The following is a 27,443-nucleotide window of genomic DNA, read 5'->3' on the forward strand; positions in this document are numbered from 1 at the left end:
GCAACTATCTACTGGGGCTTTGGGGGAAAAAAAAAAAGGAGGAGGATTGGCAATAGATTAGAGCTGGTCTTCCTCAGCAAAAAGAGGAGGATTAGTATTGATGTTAGCTTAGGGCTAATCTTCCTCACACACACACACAAAAAATTAGAAGTCATAATAGCTAGATGTTATAGTGTGTCTACTTTATGCACTAAACATCTATTATTTCTAATCTTGACAATTCCAGATAGGGTATAGAGAGACAATGGTCTTCAAACTGGGGTATGTGTACCCCTGCAAGTCAGGAAGATTTCCAAGGGGGTCACTGGCATGGGTAGTTTTAAAGAAATAAATTTTCAGATCCTGAACTTCCCTATGTCCTGGTCCCAAATTGATCTGCCTAAGAAAGCGACCCAAAGGAGGTGCAAGTCCTCTTTTCCCACATGGCATATCACAATCAGCCCTCTTGCCACTTCAAGAAAACAAAGATATGCATCCCACCCGTCTTATTGTGGTGCATGACTCTAAGGTGTAGAAGATCCAAACAAAGAAGCAATTCAAAGTATAGTGAAGGTGTTGAGAACTGAATGACTCCAATGACTGGATATCAATTCCTTTTTCAAGTCAGATGGTTTCTAATTCTTTGTTTTTAACAAAACTGAAGGAGACCTAATCAAGTGAATAGTTGATAGACCATTAAAATTATTTTTGATGACAGGTAACTGTGTGTTTCTTGACATCCAACTCAGAAGGAGTTCAAAGAACTGAGTGACATTGCCATCATAAAACCCCTTCCATTCCCATCTACTTATTTATATGAACAGGTTTCTCAACTCTTACATCCATAAAAACAAAAAACAGGAATAGAATTGAAACACAATCTTCTCCATTCTACCAATAGTTTATATTCTTCCTTGGATCCATGAACTCATTGAAAAAACGAAAAATAAAAACACAACCAGCTCATTGAAAGGTGGATTTCCAATAAAATTTTGCTTTTAATGTGTAATAATTATTTATCAAAATTTAAATATATATGGTTTAAAAAAGCTATGGGAAAGGGTGATCAACAAATGACTTTCATACATAAAATTAATCACAGTAGAATACAATTTTGAGTGAGAAGTGAAAGAAAAATGTGAGTCCCAGGATAAAAGAGAAAATTTTCAGCCATTATAGACCTGTTCATGCACTTGTAAAATAGATAATATGAATACAAACTCACTTTTGGTTTTAAATTCTACTGGATATATCTTAAAAAGTGATACAGCTCTTCCTCTCCATCCCATACTGAACCCAGTTGAAAGAGGCTAGTCTGGTCTCAAAATGGAGGTAAAACCTCTACCCGGTCACCCCCAGCCAGACTCCAGCTGCTGTCAGAGGTCCGGGAGCCAAGGAGCCAGAGCAGTTGAGAAAACTGTCTGTTTGTGGTCTGAAGTTTGAAACTATAGGTGATAGTTTGAGAACATTTGGAAAAATGGGGCACTGACATACATTGTATGGTGATAAGACCCCCAAACAAAATGTTCCAGGGGCTTTGACTTTGTGACTTTAAAGTTGAAGAGGTGAATGTAGCGATGTGTCTAGACCAGGTTGATGCGCGTGCAGTAGAACCAAAGAGGCTGTTTCTAGAGAGGATTCCCTAAAGCCTGGTGCTATCTAACAGTGAAGAAAAAGTTTTGTTGGCGGTATTAAAGACAACACAGAAAAATATAATTTGAGAGACTACTTTGAAAAGTATGGTAAGACTGAAACCATAGAAGTTATGGAAGACAAGCAGAGCGGAAGAGAGGATTTATTTTTGTCATTTTTGATGATCATGATACGATTGATAAAATTGCTGTTCAGAAATATGACACTATCGGGCTGGCCCCGTGGCTTAGCGGTTAAGTGCGCGCGCTCCGCTGCTGGCGGCCCGGGTTCGGATCCCGGGATCGCACCGATGCGCCGCTTCTCCAGCCATGCTGAGGCCGCGTCCCACATACAGCAACTAGAAGGATGTGCAGCTATGACAGACAACTATCTACTGGGGCTTTGGGGGGAAAATAAATAAATAAAATCTTAAAAAAAAAAAAAGAAATATGACACTATCAATGGGCAAATTGTGAAGTGAACAAGCCTCTTTCTCAACAAGAAGTCTAGTCTGCTGGGTCACAAAGAGGTCGTAGACGGAGTCTGGCAACTTGACGGGTCACGGAGGGAGCTTGGCCATGGCGGTAACCTCAGTGGAAGAGGAAGCTGTGGTGATGGGAGTGGTGGCAGCACAGGTAGTTATGAAGGACACAATAATGGATACAGTGGATTTGGAAGTGATGGTGGCAACTATGGCAGATATGATCCCGGCTATAGTAGTTGAGGGGATGATGAGCCAGGATGTGGAAACCAAGGTGGAGGATATGGTGGCAGTGGTGGAGGATATAATTGTTACAATGGAGGAGAAAATCTTGGCAGTGGTAACTATGGTGGTGGTGGGAACTATAATGGTTTTGGAAATTATAGTGGCCAACGGTAATCAAATTATGGACCAGTGAAGGGGGCAGTTTTGCCGGAGGAAGCTCAAGCAGTCTCTGGGGTGGTGGTTATGGATATGTGGGTAGAAGTGGTGGATATGATAATAGAAGTTTCTAAAAATTCAGCAGAAAAGGGCTACAGTTCTTAGTAGAAGAGAGAATGAGGGGTTATTAGGAAAGTTGCAGGTTTCTTTGAGACAGTTGTCCCAAACATGTTAGAGGAACTACAAAAATCTGTCACAAAAGGACCAATGATCATCAATAACCAGAAAAGTTACTGCAGCTTAAACAGGAACCCCTGTTGTTTAGGACTGTCACAGCCAGTTTGCAAAAAGTGCAGCTAATGATTAATGCAATGTAGTGTCAATCAGATGTACATTCCTGAAGTCTTTTATATGTCGTAGATTTTTCTTTTTCTTATATCAGGCATATTGCCCTGATTTGTAAATTGTGGTAGTGATATCAGGAATAAAAAGTTTTAACTCCCCCTCCAAAAAGGTGATGCAATGGTCTTGAAATGTCAATATTTATAATACCCGGGAAATTATAGCTTTTGAGATTACTTACACTAATGATAAAAAATTCTAGATGTCAACATGAAAAGGTACAAGGTGAGCAAAAACATTTAAAGACCACAGGTAGAGAAGAAAGGGCGAAGGCTTAGGAGCGAGAAGGCTGAGAGGCTGATTGTTGGTTGCGCGTCCTGGGGCAAGTTACTTGGCTGCTCTCAGTTCAGTTTCCTCCTCTGTGTATGCTATCGTTAAAATAGATTTCATAGTAGCACACACTTCCTAGGGGGGCTTTAGCCAGATAAGACACATACAAGAGCCTGAAACATGATAGAAACTCTATAAACATTACTTCCTTCCTCCTTACAACCACGCTGCAAGAAGGTATTGATTGATTCATTCACCAGTTATTTTTAGCACCCATGTGTCAGCCGCTGTTCCAGGAGATCAGAGGTGAACAACACAAACAGGGACTGGAGGACACGGGCCAGAGTGAGGTCCTGGGGCCAGCCTGTCTGGACTTGAATCCACTCTTTACTCGCTGTATAATCATTGACAACTCACTTCATGTGTCTTGGTTTCGTGACCCGTAAAGCAGGGATAATAACAGGGGCTGGAAGGGGCCGTGTGTTGAGCTGTGAAGAGTTAGCCACGTGCCTGGCACATGGTGAGCACTCAGGACGTGTTAGCTATTAACGTTATTCTTCAGGAAGCTTGCAGTCTAATGTGCAGAGAAGGGGGTGAGAATATTTGTCTACATTTTATAGGTAAAGAAACTGAAGTTCAGAGAGGTTAAGTAAACCGCCTAAGTCAAATAGTAGGGGTGGAGGTGAGACTTTGTCCTCTGTTCCACCTGACTGCAAAGCTGCACTCTCTCTGCCAAGCTGAGTGCACTCTTTCCCGGCATGTCTTCTCTAGGACATTCCCCACTACAAATTCTGTTGTTGGGGGAAGGAGTTTTGAAGGGTTTTCAATGAAGGACTTAGAAAAATCCAAGAACACAATTTGTAAGCTTCCGGAGTCCTTCATTATCTTGGCTCTATCCACCACAAAGTCTAGCTTCTATCCCTTTGAGTAAAACAGCATCCCTCAAACCTTAAAACAAGTCATCTTGGGGCGGCCGGTGGCGGAGCGGTTAAGTGCACGCGCTCGGTTTTGGTGGCCCAGGGTTCTCAGGTTTGAATCCCAGGCTCGGACGGACTCACGGCTTGTCAGGCCATGCTGTGGCAGCGTCCCATGTAAAGTAGAGGAAGATGGGCATGGATGTTAGCCCAGGGCCAATCTTCCTCAGCAAAAAGAGGAGGATTGGTAATGGATGTTAGCTCAGGGCTGATCTTTCTCACACACACACACACACACACACACACACAAACAAAAAACAAATCATCTGGAAGGAACTCAGAATGAGTCTCAGGAGACATGCCACACGTTAGATTCAATATAATATCAACTGGCCCTTGTTTGTTTGTTTGTTTGTTTGTTTGTTTTAAATTTTGAAACTGTGCCATGTTCTAGGCACTTTCATACACGAGGAGGACATCAGGTCGAGGAGGACAGTCTCTGCCTCTTCGCAGGGAGTGGAGTCCCACACGTGAAACCAGAAACCCTAGCACTGTGTGCTGTATCCTGTGGTAATGACGACATGGAAACCCAGCAGTGGGACTCCTGGGAAAGAAGTGACTAATGGAGCTATAGGGCCAGGCAAGACTCCAGAGGCATGAGTAGGCACTTTCTGGTCAGAGAAGGGGAAGAAGAATATTTCAGGCACTGAACAAAGATCCAGAAGTCTGAGAGGGAAGGAGAGTTAGATGGAAGGGGCTGGGACACTCTGTACAGGAAGGAATTCTCTTATGCAGCAAGAGGATGGAGCCCCACGAGAGCAGAGGCTTTCCTTGTTCACTCCGATGCCTAAAATGCCACCTGACACATAACTGTTCTCATTAATTACTTGTTGGCCAGTTGAATGATAAATCCTGTATCTACTCCCAGATTCTGACTCAGAGGATATGGGATAGAGCTGGGCACTGGTATGTTTTAAAAACGCCTCAGGTGATTCTAACATGCTTCTAGGTTTGGTATCACTGGAATAAATGAATGATCTGAACCAGTGGGAATGAGAAAATTTATATTTCTAGTTTTCTGTGGGTCAGAATCCTTACTTCTTGAAAACACCTTGGATGAAGGTATGGTGGTACTTTCCTGTTTTGTAGAAGAAGGAAATGTAAGCTGCCAAAGATTTGTTTAAAAATAACCCTGGCTGGTATGGTAAAATACTAATGGTGGAATCTAAATGATGGGTATGCAAGTGGGTTTATAAATTTTTTTCAATTTGCATGTATTTTAAAACTTTTTCTTAATAAAATGTTGGGAAAAATAATTAGTTTGAGCCAGAGATACAATATGCTAATTGAGTCTCAGTGAGAAGTTGACAGAAATTTGAGTGCCACTTAATCCAGCAGTCCATGAGGAGGCAGTGAGGAGCAGCAGAGGCCTTCCAGGTAGAAAGGCAAATGGCGCTGAGGTGGCGCGTCAGTCTCTTGGTGGAGCAGAAGCAGGGGCTCTGCCAAGAGAGCCCAGGATTTCCATCCAACTGGGTGGAGGTGACCTTGGGTAACTGGCGTAATGTCTCTGCAGTTAGTGTCCTCATCCGTTAAACGAGAGTCATATTAATAGCTGTTTTTAGTACCAAACTCACAGAGCTGTTGTGGGGAACAAATGGTATAAATCAAACGGTTTTCAAAGGCAGATACAGAGACTTTCCAAGAGATGTGATGGCGCAGATAATTCTGAGGGAATCAGGCTCTGGGCCTTGATTTCCATGTGTAATTCTGCTAGAAAGGATTTCTCTGAGAAAATGTTGAGTGTCGAGGTATTATGCCAGTTTTCCTTTCTCAACTCCCCTTTCATTATTACCCTCATCCCATTTGACAAAACAACGAGGTATACTTGTTGCCATCTCATTATGGTACCTCGCACTGGATGTAAAACCCGCCAGGGCTCCAAAGAGACCATTCAAAATACTGGGGTAGGCCAAACCTCTTCTGATCCAGGCTTGAATTTTTTCCTGACTTACACAGGACCTGCGAAGAATGGAAGGTGGTGTCTGGAATGGACTATTTTGGCCCCTGTTGGGATGTTTTAAATGCAGTTACACTGTAGAATGGAGTAGGGACATGATGACTGATGACAATTTTTGTCTAACAATCTCAGCCTTTCCACCATCTGATTATTGTCAAAGCATCTATCACTTCTGATGAGTCTTGTGATAGCAAAAAAAACAAAAACCAAAAAAACGAAAGGGAGTACGGATAAAAAATATGAAATAGAATGGTACTTCACAGACTTTATCTCACTCAGGAACAAATTCTCTCTCTCTCTCCCTCTCTCTGAACTCAGAAGTGAGATGGTTGTCATGGGGATGTGTCTTAACATGTTTATTTGAATAGAAAAATGTAGTCAGATCTTTTCTGACAGAGAAAAAAATCTGATTTGGCCGGTCAGTTTGACAGCGAAGGCTGACTTTGCCAGTGAGGTGTTAGGTGGATGTTTTCCAAAAATCAAGTGAGCTAAAAGTACAGCACCAAGATTTTTGAATAAAATATATTTAAGTCACATGATTTAGGAGACAAAAATTCCTTGTCAAAATTTTTATTACCCAAGGTATTTTGAAATTAATAATGTTTTTGTTTTCTAATTCTGTCTGAATGTATCCGGTTAGTCAAAATGCTTCTAGGTGGAAAAGTAACAAGTATGATTTAATAATCACTTGATAATTCTTGAGACAGCCTTTTTGATAAATTTTCCAGGAATCCAAAAAGTGAATGGCTCTCATGACTGAAGAACAAACCCTTTGCAAGTCAGATGCTATCTAATTCTTCGCTTGCAACAGAATTGAGAGAAGAGTCAAGTTTCAGCTAATAGATGACTAAAAAATGCATTTTAATGATAGATTACTCTGTGGTTTTTGGAATATAACTTGGAAGGAGTTCAAAGACTTGAACGATATTGTTGCAACAAACCTGCTTCTATTCCCATCCTCTGATTTACGTGGAAAAGCTTTCTCAACACGTATCTCTAAAAATGGAAAATAGAATGGAATTAATGTCAGCAATAATATTGAATATTATTATGAATATATGAATATGAACTAATTTTTAAAATTATAACTTATCTCAGTAAGAGAGGCATTTATAATAAAATATTAATTTTATTAGTATAGCAGAGCTGTTGGGTCTTCACCCAGATCCTTAAGATCCCCTGAGATCACCTGCAGGCAGTTCCTATGCACGCAGATGGCTTCTTGTATTTTTCTGCTTGAGGGACACCTCAGGAGCAACATTCTACCAACGAAAACAAGTTGGTGGACTCATCCCAGAAAATTCTGAGATGTGTTCCACACAGCCATTCAGAGGGTCCCCGTGAGAACGTGCTCTGGTTGCCCCCAGACGTGACCCACTAAGTCATGTATACTCTATTGGCTTTCCTCTTGTTCCTTCTCTACATCTCCTCCCCCTCACCGTGCTTTCTAGGATCATATTGCAAAGAAACGACTTGCACCCAACTTCTTCTCTCAAAAACTGGGAGAATCCCAAGCTAAGAAAACCAGGTTCTAGGGATACAACGGTGAGCTTTCATACATACCTTCATTATATTTATTATTTTGCATGAAAATAGTAATGTAAGTTGCACAAGGACAGAGATTGTTGTCTGTTTTATTCATTGATGTATCACAAACATCTAGAACAGTGCTTAAATGGTACTGTTGAATGAATAGTGGTAATAGCTAATATTTAATGAGTGCTTACTATGTGTTTGATATATGATTTTTTCAGAAAGCATTTAATCATCAAAAAAATTCTTATGAAATAGGTATTCTTCTTCTTTTTCCTCTTTTAGATGCAAAGGAATTAAGATTAAACAATGGATCCAAATCGCCCAGCTTGTAAATGGTGGACCTCAGTTTCTAATTAAAGTCTCTTTGACACTAGACCCCATTCTTTCTAATTTTTTGTTTTTATTGTGTTGTATGTTTGACTCCCCCATTAACCTTAAAGTTTGTTAAAGGCAGGGACCCTAATTAACTCTGTATCCTCAACACCTAGCCCAGAAACTGGAATATAGTAGGAACTCAGTAATGTTTGTTGAATAAGTAAAATGAAAAGTGGCTTATTTATATATATTTATGTTGAGAAAGAAAAGAAAATGATGTTTTCTGGAGCCAATTGGAAGAAAGCCTTGAATATAACCTGAGACATGGTCTACTCTAAGACAAGGCGTTCTTACCATGCTCCCATTTCAAACTCCCTGAGATTTTTGACTCCACAACCAACTCAACCTGGATGCCATTGGCTAGCGTTTGGAGGTGTCTTCCTTTTTGAATTTTCCTTCATCTGAAAATTTAACCCATATCTCTTTCTTTCATTTAAATGTTTCCTGACTGAGGTATTTAAACCACTTCTGAACCTGAATTTCTTGTATCTGATAATGTGTAAGTCAACAAAAATAGGGACTCTTTAGACTACCATTGTATCCTCAGAGCTGATTCAGTGCCTGGCATGCAGTAGGCACTCGAGAAGTACTGTTAAATGAATGAATGAGGCAGAATTTGAGAGTGGGAGTTGTCTAGTTTCTAGTGATTATCCATGAACAATTTTAAAAAATGCTTCAAGATTTTTTGTCAGTATAAGTTAATACTTACCGGGTTTTCCAAACAACGAACTTCAATTTTAGGTTATATAAAATTTTAACAAACAGTCTTAGTTCTTTAACCATGACGTGAAAAATTGTAACTTTTAAGTTATTCTATGACTAAAATTAATATTTATTATGAGCCTATGTCAGGATGCTTTAACTGTTGGGCAATAGAAAATCTAACTCAAACTGATTCAAACGATAAAGAATTTATTGGGCTAATGTAAGAGAACGTCCAAAAGCAGGGAGGAATTCGGGGTTGGTTTAGAGGCTGAATTATGTCATCAAGGACTAAGTTCTTTTCATCTTTCTGCTCTGCCATCTATGCTGTTGGCTTCAGACTAATGCTGGTCCCCCTCATGACTGTAGGGTAGCTGTCAACAACAGTTGGGCTACAAAGACATCTTGTTTGAAAGAAAGATTGATTGGCTCCTATTGGTTCCTATGAACCTTTCTGGAAACTTCCATCAAATTGCTTTTACTCATAATTGCTTGGAATTGGGTCACTTATCCATTCCTGAATTAATTAATGGCAAGGGCTGATTGAAATACCCTCGGACCAATCAGGTATATTGCTTGAGTCAAGTTCATTATCCAAGCTTCACTGCTGGTACTCAGTGAGGGAGAGAAGCAGTAGCGGCTGGGGAGTCAATACAGCGTCCAACCCAAAACATCTAATTTGCTAGGTGGTAAAAACTTCGTCTCAGTCAATTCGATATCTCTATGCTTTGCTCCCAGTTTTGGTTGAGACTGGGGATTTTGAAAGCGCCATAACTATCCTGGTCTGGTTGTCACCCATCCACATCAGAATTCACTGCAACACTGTTATTTACATCTGGTTTCCAATCGCAGGTGACCTGTCCTCTTTCTGTCACACCACTCTCTTGAGTAAATAGAATTACTCTGCTGAGGCATATGGGAAACCATGTGGCATTTTTTCCTGTCTATATGTCTAGTCAGAGATTTTAAACTCAGATGCCTTTAGGGGCAGGTCAGTACAGTAGGCCAGGTATAAGATAACAGGGAGCGAGCCCTGGAGAACCTAGAGACGGAGTGCTCCACTCAAAGTCATTTCAGATCAAATTGTTTAAAAATCCTGTGCTTGCCAAACTAGACCTGCTTGTGGACCTGATGCAGTCTGCGATACACTTTGCTCTGGTGTCTTGCCACTTCTCTAGGTCCTACCCTATCTCCGTCTAGCAAAAATACTCATGTGAACTCATCCTTTCCTGCATTTGGATCCTCCTAATCTCTCTGTTGTGTCTCTCACCGTCCCTGCTGGGCTGAGTCCCGGGAAGTATGCAGGCATGCAGGTCCTCTTTTTTCCAGGGAATCATTTCCACTTAAATTCTCCTCTGACTCTTCCCTCTACCTAGCCCAGAGGATTTTTCATAGTCCAGGGTCTAGGGAATAGAAACCATTTGAACCATTTGCAGACTCTCAAATCAATTGTATTGTCTAAGCACAAGTATTTTTTCCATTTCTTCTGAGGGCTTAGCCCAAAACTCAAAGCCAAGAAAAGACTCTTGGTTTCTCTGTTTCTCCTGCATTATCTCTTCCTTCAGACAATGGGCATAAAATTCCTTAGCTGTTGCATGAAGAGGGAGAAGGATCATGGGGTGAAATATGGGAAGAAATATCGTGTCCAGAACAAGGGACTTGTTCATCAGACTGCACCCGACATGTCTTATGTGTTGCTATGTGTCTCACCTTGGAAGGAATATATTCATCCACAGGAGACCCAGAGGGTAAAGGGATTCTGAGTCACATTATACGAGTATAATCAATAAGACTTCTGTACAACATCCAGCATCCAAGGCTGAGCAGGTAACAGTCAAGATAGGCTAGCTTACACTGTAGTAATAAATGACCTCAAAGATCTTGGTGGCTTACAACAATAAAAATTTATTTCTTGCTCATGTTACATGTCCATCATGGTTCAGTCTTTTCTAGGGAGGTGATCTTTACTGTGGGGCCCAAGTCATTTGCTGACTATTGTGGCAAAGAGGAAAGGGATGAGGGGAACGCTGGCTCTTAAAGCTTCTGCTTTCATTTGCCAAAGTACATCACGTGGCCACTCCTGAGATGACAGGATGGGGAGGGCTATTTCATGAAGGGAAATAAGAATATTTCATGGACAGAAATATAATCTACTATGTAGGAAGTCCTGTATCATCCTCTTTAAGGATCCTCTGTGGGTCATCTAAGAACCCCCAAGGATTTGCATAGTTCAAATGAGGTCTCGTACCTGGCATAGTAATAGTCAATACATATTAGCTATTATTGTTATTATTATCAATATTCCATTAAGAAAGGAAAATTCTTTCCATGTGTTACCTATCTATAAATCTTTTGAAGATGAACAAGAGAACTTTCCAGTGTTTCTTGCTTAAGCAGCAGAAGACACACTGGTGTGCTAGTCTCCAGCAAGATACCATATTACATAAGGAATGGCTGAGTAATGCAGAATATTTAGCACGAAGAAGAGAAGCTTCAGGTGGGACAAGATGGCTGTTTTCAAATATATGAAAGCCTTTAGGTGAAAAAAATTACACAAACAACCCAAGAGGTCTCAGAAGACAGCCCTGGTAGTGGAATAAATTTGTCTGGCATGGCTTAATTCTTCCAAGAACCTGCCTTTTCTGCCATAAAGCACATTAAACTTTGTGATGGTTGAAGAACCAATAATAATGAAACTTACACTGATTCAGTGCTTACTACATGCCAGGTGTTGTTCCATATTTACATATACTAACTCACTTAAGCTCACAACAACTCTGTGAGATAGGAACTATTACTATTCCCATTTTTCAGGTGGAAAAAATAAAGCACAGCTGAAGGAACTGCTAAAGTCACACACCTGGTAAGCGGTAGCGCCAACGGCTGGACTTGTCAGTCTGCCTCCAGATCCTTCCTCTTAACCCTTGCACTCTATTGCCTTTCTATACTTGGAATTCACTTGGAAACCCTCATTTAATCAGTCTGTCTTACAGCTGGTCATCACACCTTTGATCTTTGTTTCTCCTCGGGGTCTTCTTGCAACTCTTCAACAAGACCCACCTTTAAATTATACTCTCTTTCTACCCGTTTGGTTTGTTTCTCAGAATGACTTGTCCATAGTGACCTCTCAGACAAGTGGGGTCTATGACCTGGCCTGGGGATGTGGGAGCCAAGTTTGGGACTGGTGTGGTAGAGAGGTGGTGGTGGCGGGGTGGGGAACTGGACCCTGGAGTTGGGAGGCTGGCCCGTGGTCACGGGGTGAAGCACAGAGTGGGAATGCCATTTGAGAGCCAGATCAACAAGGAGCCAAGTGTCAGGTCAAAGGGGTCTGGCAGCAAGACTAAAACCTGGGACACAGCAATGATTTGGCAACAGGTTGGCAGCAGGAGGCTGACAGATGAGCTGGCAGGTCCAGCAGGGATGATGTAAGCCAAAACCTGTGGAGATTCCTGAGAGGGAGGGCCTAGTGTGAAGGACCCTGGTTGTCTCACCTGGCTGTGGTGGGGGCCAAGCCAGTTTGGACGAGAGTGACTTTCTCTTCACTGTTAGTATTTCTCTAGAGACCAGCAATCTGGTGCAGAGCTCTCCTAACAGAGTCTTAGGAGCCTCTTCACTCAAGTACTGGGGACACAGGGTAGGGTGCAGTGGTTATGTGCTTTGACCCTGATGCCTGGGTTCAAATCCCAGCTCTGCTACTTACTGGCTCAATGACACTGGGGGATAAATTGCCTACCCTCTTAGTGTCTTAGTTCCTTTATCTGTAAAATAAAAAGATCACGGAGTTACCCTAGAGGTCTCTGAATCAGCATAGCACAGTGATTAAAGGGCATAGGCTCTGGAGTCAGGATGCTTGATTTATGTCCTTAATCTTCCACTTATGTCTAGGGGACAGTTACCAGATGTCTAGCTTCAGTTTTAAGGTCTATAAAATGGACACACAATAATAGGCCACCTATGGCATATGACCATTGTAAGAATTAATATTATATATAATATACAATAATAATATAATATAATTATATAATAATAAATAAATAAATTATAATTATAAATAAATAAATAAATATATACAGAGAGAGAGAGAGAGAGAACTGGCCTGGCAAATAGCAAATACTCGATAAATATTAGTTATCATCTTTACTGCCCTTATCGGAAGACCAAACTTAGCAGGCCCCCACAGGGGGAGCCCCTTCACCCACCCAGCCTTGATGAGCTGGACTCGGGCAGAATAAACTCAGTATTCAGTTCCAGTCCCTTTATCCAGCTGGAGGGAAGAAAGCCGAACCCCCCGGGCAGTTAACTTTGCACAGATGACAGACACACCGAAAGGCATCTGATCCCCAGACATGCCTACCAACCCCAGGCAACTTCTAGAAGGAATTCTGCTATTGACTGTGGTTAGGAAGGTGGGGTGAGGAGTGGGAACGACACAGTTCCGTCCATCCTCACTACCAGATGTACAAATCAGAGCAAAGTTCTGAGCAAGACTCATTATATCATTCTATTTGGAGAGTAGAGCACAAGGGACTGGTACCTGCTTTCCAATGTTTCACGGAGAAAAGACCTGTGGTGGGAGCTCGACATCTTCATATCCGGAGAGAGCACCTCCGTCCCAGACTGTTATTCCAGGAGCGAGTTGTAAACAGTCTGTTGCTCATGGAGAATAAGGGGCCCATGCCAGGTAAACATGAAGAATGTTGATTTCTTTCCTCCCAGTTCCTTTTTTAACTGCTTGGGAACTTTTTTTTTTTTGTCTGAGAGAGCAGGCTTGTAAAATAAATGCTACTGCCTCTTTTCATGACTGTTAAGATGTTATAGGTTAACAACCATGGGAGCTAGTAACATTTGGGGATAAGATGATTCTTTCACTTGTAAAAACGTACTATTGTCACAAATAATGCCACATAAGTCCTTTATCCACCATTGATTCTTCTCTCAATACAACCTTTTAGCTTCTTGAGTATGTAGTGAGTGCCTACCGGGAGAAGGGAGCCCGGCACACTGGGACTGATATCTTGTCCTTTCTTATCCTGTCATTTTCCAGCTTTCTTTTCTGAATCTTGCCAGGTCCAAGTCACTAGCCTTTCTTCTGTCTGTCCAGAAAAGCTTCACAGAGGGCAAAGAGGGAGATAACTTCCTCCACTCATTCATTCAGCTGGAGGCAGTCATTCAGTAACATTTGCTCTCCGTGTCTGGACGCTGCACTCAGCTGTGAGGACACTATGATGAACAAGATGAAGTCACTGTGTTCAGGGAGCCTCAGTCTTCATCAAACACAACAGAAGTAAGTCTGAAGTGATGACAGAAAGAGAGTGACGGAGAGGCGATGGCTGGAAGAACGGAGGTTCATTTTTGAAGTGGGATCAGGATCCTATCTGGGAACTGTGGTTGGGGTGATCACATTGTTAAAAAAATTCCCGTAAGTTGTATTGAATTACATTCCAAAAGTGCACTTTGAAATACATTAGGGTATGCGACATGCATCCCTGACGATGTGAGAGATCATCTGACATGGTGCTAGAGATGATTCTAGGTGGTGCGCGGATCTGGCTAAGACAATATTAAACTGACTATTGAGGAAGTATTCCCTTTCGAATTCTATCCTGAGCTCTGTGATTACAGATAAAGAGTCCATTGAGATGCCGTCCTTCTTAAACACCTCTCTCACACTTGTAAGCAATCCCTTACTTTTTTTTTTTTTTTTTTGTGAGGAGATCAGCCCTGTGCTAACATCCGCCAATCCTCCTCTTTTTGTGCTGAGGAAGACAGCCCTGGGCTAACATCTGTGCCCATCTTCCTCCACTTTATATGGGACGCCGCCACAGCATGGCTTGCCAAGCAGTGCATCGGTGCGCGCCCGGGATCCGAACCAGGGAACCCCGGGCCGCCACAGCGGAGCACGCGCACTTAACCGCTTGCGCCACCGGGCCGGTCCCACTTTTTTTTTTTTTTAAGCAAAGATAAAGCTCAGAAACTCAACAGGCAGACAATCAGTAGGTTCCAGCTGGAATTTGGTAACCTTTTTTTATTTTTCTTGTATTTATTTTAGTGTATCCTTTTATTTATGGTTAGTGAGTTATATACAGATTCTTTTTCAAATAAATTATTTAGACAAATTGAGTCAACATACAGAAACATGATAAGCAAATAAGAGCCAAGGTGATACAAGGTTATGGCAAATGGTGAAAGCAGTATGGAAATAACTTAAGTTTAGTAAACAAGAGTGCTATGCTCATGTGAGAAAATCTGGGTCTGAGTCCCTGTTGCCCCACAGCTAGCTCTGTGACCTTGGGCAGTTCACCCAACCTCTCAGAACCTTGGTTTTCTCCTCTGTAAAATAGGAACAAGAATCTCTACCTTCTTTGCCAGCTTGTGACACTCTGATGAAGACATGTGTGAAGTGTTATCCAGCGCAGACTTCGGATTACCATCTGGTGAAGTTGCAGAGGCAACAAGGCGGGATGCTGAGTGTGTGGGGAGGAGGAGGGAGAGGGGCCAACATGCAGAGTATTTATTACAGGCAAAGTGCTATATATTTTTGAGGATAGAAAGATGAATAAAATTTGGCCTCTGCCCTCAGAGTTTACTTTGTCCACAGCGGAGACAAACACAAATGTATATTATCTCGCAGACTGAGATAAATATTATAAATGGGTTTAAAACTCTAGGCAAAGGAAATAGGAAGATGATTACGTGAGTGTATGTGATAAGAACAGCTACCGTTTATGGAGTACCTTCCAAGGGCCAGGGAGCCTACAAGGTACTTGGGACATTATCTCATTTGTTCCTCACCATTTGGGAACTGAGCTCAGAGAGGCTCAATAATTGGCCATGGTTAATAATGGTGATGATGTTCATGACCCAGTACTTATGATGTGCCCAGCATTGTTCTGAATGCTTTCTATCCATTGTCTCATTTAAGCTTCCTCACAAGCCTGTGAGATAACTGTAATCTCCTTTTACAGATAAGCAAACTAAAGCTCACACAGATCGGGAGGCTTGCAGAGGTAGTGAATGGCGCTGGCGCTGTCGCAATTTGATCCCAGGGGTGTTTGACTCCAAAACCCATTTCTTCCACTTCCTCTGCTTCCGATCAGCAGCTGAGCTGCGGGACCCTGAGGTGGCCCTGCTCGGGGAAGGTCTGTTGAGGACTCTTTTGTGCAATGCCGCGTTCCAGTCCTGGCTGGGTTTCTCTAACGAGTTTATCTATGTCACAACTCCTTTCTTTGTTTCATAATCAAAGCTCCTAAACTCCTAAAGTGTGAAGTCCTAGGACCATGTGAGTAGCTAGCCCTGCTCATGATACTATAAGCTGATGTTGGTAAAGACATTTCCAAAGTACTCAAAAGAACCGGGCGATAGGGCAGGTGGGGTACAGTTCATCTACTCTGTGAGGTAGGACCTGTATTTCCTGTGGGAACTTACAGAATCCATTCCTGATAGCTACAAAGGGACCTCAGGATGTACTAAAGCCACCTCCTCATTTTAGAAAGAGAAGAGGTTGAGGGCCAAGGTCCTACAGCAGGTAGAGGAATCTAGACCGCACATCGCCCATGTCTCAGTGCTTATTTCACCAGAGCACTGGTTTTCAGTGTGGTCTCCGGGCAAGCAGCCTCAGAGTCACCTGGGAACTTGTGAGAAATGGCCACCTCAGACCCACAGATTCAGAAACTGTGGGGTGGGGCTCAGCAGTCTGTTTTAACAAGCTCTCTGAGCGATTTGGAAGCATGCTCAGGTTTGAGACCAACAGCAAAATATTTGCTAGATATACTATAGTTATATAGCATATATTATACAGCATATACGGCAGCAAGAAGATGGGAGATTTAAGTAGCACCCCGTCCCCCCAACATTAGAAGCTCTTCTCCCTCCTTGTTCGCAGGTGAAGGGCTGAAGGGACTCAGTGCAACAAACTCCTGAGGTCTACAGCACACTCTGAGATATGTTAGACAGGGGAGGAGCCCATGGCACAGACGCTGGCCTGGCATTGGTGGCCTGGGTGTGCTGCCAGGTAGGCAGAGACTAGGCGCTGTCTGGTTGTCTGTGTGAGGAGGAGGCAGTGGGGGAGAGGGGCTGCGCTGCCAGGCTTCCCCTCAAGCCACCGCCCCGACACAGACAAGCAGCCAGGAATTTAGAAGAGGCTCTTCTCCACACTGTCCCCACTATCTGTGTCCCTCTGCATCTGTGAGCCATGGGTGGTGACTTTCAGAACTGGGCAATGGATTTCCCCAGAGGCAGGAGGCCTGTGGAAGGAGGGCAGAGGAGGGGAGCTGGTGAAACGCAACGGTGTTTGGAAGGCACCTATCTATGTGCCCCTGCTGAAGATTTTTACGTTATCCTGAACCGGGACAATATGTGAGGCGGGGAGATAATAGGAATGGACTTGCACTTCAGCAGTATCTCTGGCAGCTGCATCGAGGATGGACTGGCTGAATCCGGAGACTCATGGGTGGTTATCGCACTAGTCTGGGTGGGAAATAAGGGCTGTGTGCAGGCGGGAACAGATTTAGGAGGACACGGATTGGAATGTGCAGGGAAGGGGAGGGAGCAGACAGCCCTATTTCGGCTTGGTGAATTGTAGGTGCAGTGCCAACACGCTGGGCCCTGCCGTCCTGGAACCACCTGGCTATAAGGTCCTGAGTGCAGGTGAATGATCGTCCCCTCCTTTCTTCTTCCCCAGGAGGGGGCTTTGGAGTCAGGCAGATGAGGGTTCAGAACCCCCGCTGGAATGTAACCCCCACGAGCGCAGGCTTCCATCTCTTTGGTTCACAGCTGTATGCCAAGCGCCAGCAACAGTGCCTGGCACACAGTAGGTGCCCAAGAAACACCTGCTGAACGAATGAGTAATGGATGAGTGGCCCTACTCCAGCCCCCGTTCCTCATCTGTGAACACCCTACCCGGAAGGGCTGCTGCATAAAGAAAGCTCCTGGCCCCGGACTCGACGCACAGTAGGCGCGCAACAAGTTGTATTTTTCCTTCCCCTTCGCAGTAGGCGAAGAAGAGCCCCTAGGCGACCGCAGAACAGGGGCTTCTGTCCCTCGCGCCTTCTGCACCTCCCTTCGCCCCGGCGGCCGCGGCTGGGTCTGCGGAGCACGTGGGCGGGGAGGGCCGGGTGGGCGCGGCGCGGCGCCGGGGGCGGGGAGGGGGCGCGGGGCCGCTCTCCCCGCTGACGTCAGGCGCGAGGCCCGCGCGGCCAGCCCCGGCTCGGAGCGGGGGCGGGCGGAGGCGGCGCCGCCCAGCGGGATCCTGGCTGGACGCCTCCGGGAGCGCCGCGTCCCGGCCGAGAGGTGCGTTTTTCTGGCCGCTTGGTGGGGGAGGCTCCGGACTGCGGCTCCTGGCGGCGGGGAGCGCATCCGTCCACCCTCGGCGGAGGTGGGCGCTGGGCCGCCTGCGCGGGCGGCGGGCAGCGTCGGCCGCGGCGACTCCGGGGATGTGACAGCCGCCGGGGAGGGGCTGAGGCGCGGACTGAACGCTGCCCACGTGCGGGGACCCGGGCAGGGGCTCAGCCCCCGGCCGCCAAGGCGCGCTGGCAGTCGCCGCCTCTGCCGCTTCCCCCGCGCGGTGGAGACGGCGTGGGGCGCGATGGAGGGAGGGGTCGCGTGGGACTGGCCGGGCCGACCTCTGAGCCCGAAGGCTGGCCTCGCCGGGGGCGGGGGCTCGGAGTTCCCCGATCGCGGCGTGGGGGCGAGGAGGCGGGGAGGTGTAGCTTGGCGCCTTACTCCGCCTTCGAGCCGGCCCCGCGCGGGGCCGAGGGGAGGGGTTGTCTGCGAAGTCTCTCCTTCCCCTGCAGGGGCGGCCGGCCAGTCCCGCGCGAGCCCAGGGTGTCAGCGGCGGGGCAGAAGGAAGAAAGTTCCTGGGGCTTCTCCGGGGCTGCTGTCCGGGTTGCCTGTCTGGCCGCCCCCTCCTCTCCAAGGCCATGGCTTCCAAACTCCTGCGCGCGGTCATCCTGGGGCCGCCCGGCTCGGGCAAGGGCACCGTGTGCCAGAGGATCGCCCAGAACTTTGGCCTCCAGCATCTCTCCAGCGGCCACTTCTTGCGGGAGAACATCAAGGCCAACACGGGTGAGGGGGTGCGGGGCGAGGGGCGGGGGCGAGCGGAGTGGGATGGGTTTAGGCCGGGGAGACGACCAGCCGGAGGGGCCGGGGCTCCTCTGTCCCCGGGCACCCTTCCCCCTCCCGCGTGTGGTCGCGCAGGCTCCTACGTGCCGGGGCGCATGCAGCCGGTGGCCCGCGCCCGGGCGGCTTAACCGCGCCCGGGGAGGAGGCCAGGGCTCGCTGGGAGGAGGCTGGGAGGTGCGCGCAGCTCCTCTCTCCGCCCGGGGTCCTCCTGCCGCGGGGAAGAGCCGGTAAGCACCCAGCTGAGGGAGCCAGAGGCGGGCACTGCCACCCCCGAGCTCCCCTCTCGCCCTGCTTCCTTAAGGCAAAGCCATCCCCCGCCCCTTTGCCTCTCCCCGCTGCCCGCGTCCCTGGGAGCCGCGGCGCCCCTTCCCCTCCCCGAACCCCTGGGCCGAGCGCCGCCCACCTGTGGGAGTCGGCCCGGCAGCGCGCTCGGGAACCTGTGGCGCCGCGGGGCTCGCAGCGCGCGCCGTTCCAGCCCCTCCGCGCCGCCTCGGGCCTCAGGCTGAGCCCTGGGTGGCTTGAAAGGCCTGTCTGTTCGCTGCCGCCTTCTAAGGTAAACTCACACTAACTCCCCCTCCTCCCCAAGCCGGGGGCTGGCCGTTAGGAGACTAGTGGGAGACTCGATCTGAGAAATTACGTTGAATCCAGCTTCCCTGGAAACGGCTTCTTGAAAATGCCTCCCTTGGCTCGCGTGAAGAATCTGGGGATATAGGTCACCGGATCTCTTAGTCTCTCCGTCCGGCCCTTCTCCCCTCTCTTTCCACCCCACGTTCACACCAGTTCATAACGAATTGGCATTAAAAGGCGCGAGGTGGCAGTGGGGCTGCTGCGAGGTACAGAACCCTCCTGGGATGCAGATGCTCGCAATTAGCAGCTGCTTTATGGAAACTTGTGATTGCAGAGGGGTGCTCTCCCATCGCCGCTGTTCTCACCCGTGTCCGGGGTGGTTATTGCCCATTATGGGCTAATTATCGAGGGATCTGATCTTCCTTACAGAAGCACAGATGAGTTTGAAGAGGTGGGAGGAGGACTGCTGGAAAACAGAAAACTTATAAGCTAGGAATTAAGAAGTATCTCAAAGGCGGAGTTTTATTCATTATCTCTTAAGCCGGTTGCAAAAGATTTTACTTTGATTTTCAAGAATACTCTCCCCCTTCCCCCATCTCTCAGAAGGAAGAGTTCTGTGTACCAGATTGCGCCTCGAATTTTCTCTTGCCGGTATTGTTACCTCAGTTGGGTCTATTTTAATTTTAATGCCACATGCAAATGCATTTTATTCTTTCTGTGTTTGGAATGCAGCTTGGGAGGAGAGCTGTGTGAGGGGGAAGGCTGGCTCTCAACCTAAGGGTTTTGTGATTGGGTCGGCTTCTCCGTGGTGGCGAGAAGGCGACGTAGTGAGGGGAATTCACGCTAGGGTGGGGCTGAGCCTTCTCTATACCTGGCGCGGTGACTTGTTTTCTCCTGGCAGGAAGGGCTTCACACCATCCATCCGGGATCGGATTAGTGGCTCTCTCCATCTTTAAAGAGAATGTGATGGGAAGTGGCTTATTTCTGCACTTTCTTAGAGGTTTTGAAAACTTTCCACTTGCTGTTTTCCCTTCTCATTTTTTTTTTTCATTTTAACTTTCCTTTGTTCTGAATTTTAGTTTTTGTTCTCTTTAAAATGCCTTCATTTCCCCCCAGTGTTTCTCCCTGGAGTAAGAAGTGATTATGAAATGTTTAGATTATCTTTTTCTGTTGAGAATCAAGTAGTTTCTGCATGAATTTAAAAACTGTCGGAAAGAAGAAAAATAAAGGACAGTGATTTGTTTTGCAAGTGGCTTGTTTCTAGTGGCCTTGGAGGCTGCTCTGGATTATTTTTCTCTCTCAGAAGGTCTAAGAGTCTTACAGGCCTGCTGCCTGGTAAATAACACATTCCACAGTATTTATTTTCTGTTACCTGCTGTTTGCTTTTAGCTAATTTCCTGGTAGAGAAGCACAAGAGCCCCGCTGTCTGTACCCTCTACAGTTGGAGGTAAAGGAGATGATGAAGCACAGCAACACCCCAGGAAGTAAAACCTTGGTAGGCATTTGAATTGGAAAGTAGCTCAGGCCATCTGCTCCAGCCTGGATTCCCGGCACACGCCTGTCCACATGGCTCCCCCGAAGCCACTGCCTGGTGAGAAGCTGCTCCTCCAGGGTGAGGCTGCTCATTGCTTCTGGAAGTCTTCCCTCACCGGCCCCGGCAGAATTCCTCTCTTCCCTCTGCGCATAGCTTGTGGATTCTGTTGCTGCTGTTGCATAAGCTTAGCATGCAGTACAGCAAATGTCAGTCAGATTCGTCCCGTAGATATTTACGGAGTACCTGCAGTGTGTGAGTGTTCTAGGTGCTAGGAGCTAGAGCAGTGTTTAAGATAATCTTGTGCCCCTTGTTGTCCCTTCTACCTTCACCGTGTTTCAGTTCCCACTGAGAGACTTAGAGGACAGGGATCTGGCAAAGTACTTAACGCATATAAGGAGTTCAGCAAGTCTGTTGAACGCATGGATCGTCAACTCTGTCTACATCTTACCCTCCCGGCGATCAAGTCCATTCTGCTTAATTAGCTCTGATTTATGGTCAAAGTTTGTACTTATTTTGGATCTGAGATTAGCCTCATGAAAGCTGTCACCCATTGGCTCTGCCTACTCTGCCTGGAGCAGGGCAGGCCGAGACTTATCAAATATCTTATTTGAAGACCCACCCCCACATCTTTGGCTCACATTTTCTTTAGCACTTTGCATGAGTAGATAGAAGGCAGTGTTCTCTTAGGTTGCCAGGAGCTGGGTCCTACACTGTGTTGTAAGGAATATTAACTTCTGTGTGTGTGTGCATGTGCGTACATATGCATACAAACACACACGCACACACACACACAGGGCTGACATTCAGTAGTGAGTCCCATTAAACCTTTTTATATTTAGTGATGGCTTCTTTTGTTGAGTGATGGATGACTGAAACCTCCCTTGAAGGATGTGAGAATCCTGTTTTGAGGGTTGGACAAATCGTGGTATTTTAAAAAATCACATTCTTCTGTACTGGATCTACTATCTCAAGTGCAGGAAAATCGGCAGATTTTCATATGGAAGCGTCCTGGACTCGATTGAGAGAAAAGACGTTCAAGAACAGACCTGTTTCGGCTCTTAATTAAATTAACTGGGGCTCTTGCTGGGGTTTGCTATGGGACTAGCATTTCAAATTAGACTATGGGCTGAGCGTCTCTCTGAAAAGATGACCTAGTTCAGAGGGCTCAGGGTTTTTTTCGGTGCTCATTAAGTATAAATGTGTGTCTTTTCTTATGTAAGAGTGAAAACTTCCGAGAATTGGAAGATGGAGAGGTTATGTTAGACTTGAGAGACAGTTCAACAGTGTAACTAAAGCAACTTTAAATAGTTACTCTTTTTGTAGATCATACAAGGTCTTGGCTTATTACAGGATTTCTAGAATATGCTATATTCCATTTTTTTCCTAGCTTGGTGAGATTTGGCATATAGCCTAGGTCAAGGGTTTGACCAGTTTTGAGGCATCTCTCTGGTCCTCAGGTCCACACCCATCTATTTTTTCTGGTTTCTTTGTCTGAAGGTTTTCACGTGTATTTGAAGAGAGCTGTTTGTGACTTGACTAGGGTGTCCCATGAGAGTAAGTCTGTCTTAGCCACATGCATAGCCGAATCTGAGCATTCTTCCAGTGTGGTAGTTTTTTAAAAGTTGCTTTTTCTGATCAAAGTCATGCCTTATAGAAAATTTGGAAAATGTGAAACTGTGGAAGAAACTGAAGAGGCAGATAAAAATTACCCATGATACCACCCTAACACTTGAAAATTCTAACAGAAGTTATTTTGTTTTGTGCTTTTCTGCATATTTGCCCCACTACCCCCCAACAGACTAACTTGGCATTATATTAGTTGATAACCTTTCCCCTTCCCACTTAGATATGTATTGTGAGCATTTTCCTGTGTTCTTAAAGCTTCTTCAAAAACATTTTTAATTTCTATGTAATATTCCATTCATTCACTGGATACTTTTTGAGTACCCACTCACATATTCCTTTGTTCTTAGAGGTGAGCGTCCACAGCGAGGTGAGGGGACGAGGGGTTGAGGGGACAGAAGCTGAGCGCATATGGAATGAACAGGATAGTCTGCCATAGAGGTGCACGTGATGAAGGAAATGAAGCCTCGATGAGTGAATGACCAGGGCCCCGGGGGCTGTCCTAGGTTGTGTGATGAGGGAATACCTCTCTGGGAGGTAAGTAGTCACGAAATGCACACGTACTGATCTGGGAACAGAGTGTTCCAGAGAGAATCAACAGCAAGGGCCAAGGCCCTCAGGTGAGAACAAGCGTGACTCATTTGAGGAACAGAAAGAAAGGCAGTGTGTTCGGAGCCTAGGGAGCAAGGGGCATGTGGACAGAGGTCAGGAGAGAGAGGAGCAGGTAGAGCCTTGAGGGTTCTAGAAAGATTGGCTTCTGTTCTAAGGGCACTGGAAAGCTGTTGAAGGGTTTTACATAGGACAGTGACATGAATGGATTTACCTTCTACAGATCCACCTTTGGGATGCTGTGTGAAGTGACTCCACGTGAGCCAGTGGCACCGGGGAGACCAGTGGATGAGGAGAGTGGACCATGGCTTGGACTGGGTGGTAGTGGCGAAGGGGGAGAGGGATGACAAGCTTTAGGATGTGTATGAAGGCAGAGCTGCTTGGACAGAAGGAGTTGGGTGTGGGTGATGGAGAGAAAGCGGTCCACAATGAGTCCTAGGATTTTGGCCTGAGCGCCTGGGTGAACGTGCCTTAGAGTTGAACTAGGGTGTGTCTGACCAAATGGTGTGGAACATTTGGGTTATTTGTGGTTTAATAATGCTCTTATGAATGTCACTGTGTGTAAATCATTGGATACATAGACTTTCCTTGGGATAGGTTACTAGGAATAAAATGACCCGACCAGAATAGTTTTTAAACCGCAGCAGAAGAAGGGAGTTTTAAATGCATCTTGTGAACATCCAGTCAAGGTCTGGGTGTGAGAGCAGCTAACGCGTGCGGCCTTATTCACGCTCTTCTTGATCTTACTGTTTTATTCGAGTGTAGACATAGAAACACACACATTTGTATGTATGTATTTCAACTCTTTCCTTGTTTTTCTGATGATAAAAATAGTATGTGTAAGTTATCAAGAGCTTAGAAAGCCAAGGGCCAGCCTGCTGGTGTAGTGGTTAAGTGCGCGCGCTCCGCTGCTGGTGGCCCAGGTTCGGATCCCGGGCGCGCACCGACGCGCTGCTTGTCAGGCCATGCTGTGGCGGCGTCCCATATAAAGTGGAGGAAGATGGGCACAGATGTTAGCCCAGGGCCAGTCTTCCTCAGCAAAAAGAGGAGGATTGGCATGGATGTTAGCTCGGGGCTGATCTTCCTCATAAAAAAAAAAAAAGTTTAGAAAGCCAAGAAAGATAAAGAAAACACTTATAATCCCACTAACTGGAAGGGAAAAAGACTGTTAATACTTTTATATACCGTATGTCCTTCCAGACTGTTTTTCAAGAATATGCTATGTATTACTGTTTTGAAAATTGCTTCCTTTTTTCCACCGTGTATCATTTAACATTTTCCAATGCCATTCCCGTCTGTCCTTTAATGTGAGTTTAATACCCTTGTGTTATTTAAATATAATTTTTACTCTGTTGTTGATTTTTTTGGAAAGGTCATACATGCATATGGTAAGATTTTCAAAGAAGACACGAGGAGTGGAGTGGGGGGGTCTCCCCCTCCCTGGCTCCCCAGTTAGGCTGCACAGGGGTGCCTGCTTTTTGCTTTTCTTGGATGTTCATCCAAAGAATTTGAGCATACATATATATATGGTATGTGTATGTATAGCAGTGCGTCTTTAATGTACACATTTATCCTTCGTTTTGCATTTATCTTTTTAAACTTAGCAGTGTGGCTTAGGCATTGGTTTCCACTACCATGTATCAGTCTACTCCATTCCTTTAAAAATGGCTGCGTGCTCTTTTATTGTACAGCTGGACCACAGTTTCTTGTTTTGTTTTTATTTATTTCTTTTTTGTGAGGAAGATCAGCCCAGAGTTAACATCCATGCCAATCCTCCTCTTTTTGCTGAGGAAGACTGCCCCCGAGCTAACATCTATCGCCAGTCCTCCTCCCCTTTTTTTTTTTTCTCCTTTTTCTCCCCAAAGCCCCAGCAGACAGTTGCATGTCACAGTTGCACATCCTTCCAGCCGCTGCATGTGGGATGCCACCCCAGCATGGCTGGACAAAGCGGTGCATCGGTGCGCGCCCGAGACCCGAACCTGGGCTGCCAGCAGCGGAGCGCGTGCTCAACCACTAAGCCATGGGGCCGGCACCTGTTTTTATTTTTTATTGCAGTGACATTGGTTTATAACATTATATAAATTCAGGTGTACATCATTATACTTCTATTTCTTCATAGATTACATCATGTTCACCACCCAAAGACTAATTACAATCCATCACCACACACATGTGCCTAATCATCCCTTTTGCCCTCCTCCCTCTCCCCTTCCCCTCTGGTAACCACCAGTCCAATCTCTCTCTCTCTATGTGTTTGTTTGTTGTTGTTTTTATCTACTACTTATGAGTGAGATCATATAGTATTTGACCTTCTCCCTCTGACTTATTTCACTTAGCACAATACCCTCAGTGTCCATCCATGTTGTCACAAATGGCTGGATTTCATCGTTTCTTATGGCTGAGTAGTATTCCATTATGTATATATACATCTTCTTTAACCACCTAGGTTGCTTCCAAGTCTTGGCTATTGTGAATAATGCTGCAGTGAGCACAGGGGTGCATGTATCTTTACGTGTTGGTGTTTTCATGTTCTTTGGATAAATACCCAACAGTGGAATTGCTGGATCATGTGGTAGTTCTATCCTTAATTTTTTGAGGAATCTCCGTACTGTTTTCCATAGTGGCTATACCAGTTTGCACTCCCACCAGCAGTGTATGAGAGTTCCCTTCTCTCTACATCCTCTCCAACACTTGTTGTTTCCTGTCTTGTTAATTATAGCCATTCTGAAGGGCATGAGGTGATATCTCATTGTAGTGTTGATTTGCATTTCCCTGATAGTTAATGATGTTGAACATCTTTTCATGTGCCTGTTGGCCATCTGTATATCTTCTTTGGAGAAATGTCTGTTCAGGTCTTTTGCCCATTTTTCATTTGGGTTGTTAGTTTTTTTTTTGTTGAGATGTATGAGTTCTTTATATATTTTGGATATTAACCTCTTATCAGATATGTGGTTTGCAAATATCTTCTCCCAATTGTTAGGTTGTCTTTTCATTTTGTTGATGGTTGCCTTTGCTGTGCAGAAGCTTTTTAGTTTGATGTATGTTGATGGGCATTTAGGTTATTTACAGTCCTTTCGTATACAAGCATGCTGCAGTGAATGTCCTGGTAAATATGTCTTTCAACAAATGATTGAGTGTCAGGCAGTGTTGGCTTGTGGGATCCGAAGAGGTGAGACGAGGTCTGTTCCCTAAAGGAGCTGCTAAGTTTACTGGGAGAGGGAGGCGGGCAAACAAGTGTAAAGTAATGGAGGCTGCAGGAAGTGTGTGGTAGGTCCTGGGGGACCCAGAGAAGAGGGGGCCCACCCAGCGTTTAGGAGGAGGTGGGATTAGGAAAAGCTTTTTAGGGGAAATGACTCCCAAGCTGAGTTTTGACAAGTGAGTCCAGCTACCAGGTGAGGAGATGGAGTGGTCGTTACCACAACACACCTTGAACTCCTCTTCTGGGACTTGTTTGTGGTCTGCAAGAGATCTTTGCTTTTGTGGCTTGATCACACCTTGTGTGTTACCATTTTAGTCCTCATTCATCTCTTAATTATACCGTCAAAGGAAAGGGTTATTACACCTGCTCCGTGTTCCCTTTTCCAGCTTCTACTACCTTTGTTTACCTTTAAGATGCAAACAAATGTAGTGGCATCATAGTTTATGAAACTTTTAAACTTCTACTTCAGACTTCCTGGAACTCAAGTGATGGCAGCGGATCATGAAACTGGTAAATTGGACATGGACTATTAGCTATAAATCTATGCATTATGAAGGGCATATCGAATTGCCTGTTTCCTTGAAAATTGACCAAGTAAATTGTTAAATGGTATTACATTATGCTAGTCTGCTCTTTAGCACTCTGTGTAATCCAGGTTGTGAAAAGATTTAAGTACTTGTAAATTACCCTTTTTTGTAAAGTTTTAGATAGCATGCTTCCATAGTGGGTCAGATACCTCAACCCTGTGTTGCCTATTAGCAAACTAGATGCTTTTTGAAAGCCTGAGCAGATAGTAGAGGCTGTGGCTCACTCTGTGCCTTTCCCCCCACCACTTGGTGTTTAGTTCTCAGGTTGGCTTTTGAGATGTGGTACGAAAGGGCTCATTCGTACAGCTCCATGAAGTCCAGTTAGACGGCCGACGTTATATTTTAACAGTCTCACTTCCAAGTTCCAAGACTTCTTGTACTAGTTAAACGACAGATCCGGCAGCAAGCATCCTTTCCTTTGCACTGAAATAATGCAGAGTCACTCCTGCTCATCAAATTCCCAAGAGGCTACAAATCAACTATTTTCTATTCTTTACCACTTTTTTTTTTTTTTGT

General features: G+C 45.3%; 1 protein-coding gene and 1 pseudogene across 6 annotated transcripts in view; both read left to right on the forward strand.

Annotated features, from left to right (window-relative positions):
- The first annotated feature begins 244 nt into the window (after positions 1-244).
- On the forward strand, positions 245-17,343 carry LOC131405031 (heterogeneous nuclear ribonucleoprotein A3-like; annotated as a pseudogene).
- Positions 17,344-18,018: 675 nt separating this feature from the next.
- Positions 18,019-27,443, forward strand: part of AK4 (adenylate kinase 4) — an 88,670-nt gene continuing 79,245 nt past the window's right edge. For 3 of the 6 annotated variants that reach the window (XM_058538231.1, XM_058538230.1, XM_058538233.1), the window contains exon 1: positions 18,481-18,751. In XM_058538231.1, coding sequence (XP_058394214.1) covers positions 18,607-18,751 — 145 coding nt within the window. In that variant the 5' untranslated portion in view covers positions 18,481-18,606. Of the gene's footprint in view, positions 18,063-18,480; positions 18,752-27,443 lie in introns of those variants that run through there. The other 3 variants (XM_058538232.1, XM_058538227.1, XM_058538228.1) reach the window with 3 other exon arrangements.

Source organism: Diceros bicornis, chromosome 4 (genome assembly GCF_020826845.1).
Source record: "Diceros bicornis minor isolate mBicDic1 chromosome 4, mDicBic1.mat.cur, whole genome shotgun sequence".
Classification (NCBI taxonomy): Eukaryota; Metazoa; Chordata; class Mammalia; order Perissodactyla; family Rhinocerotidae; genus Diceros; species Diceros bicornis.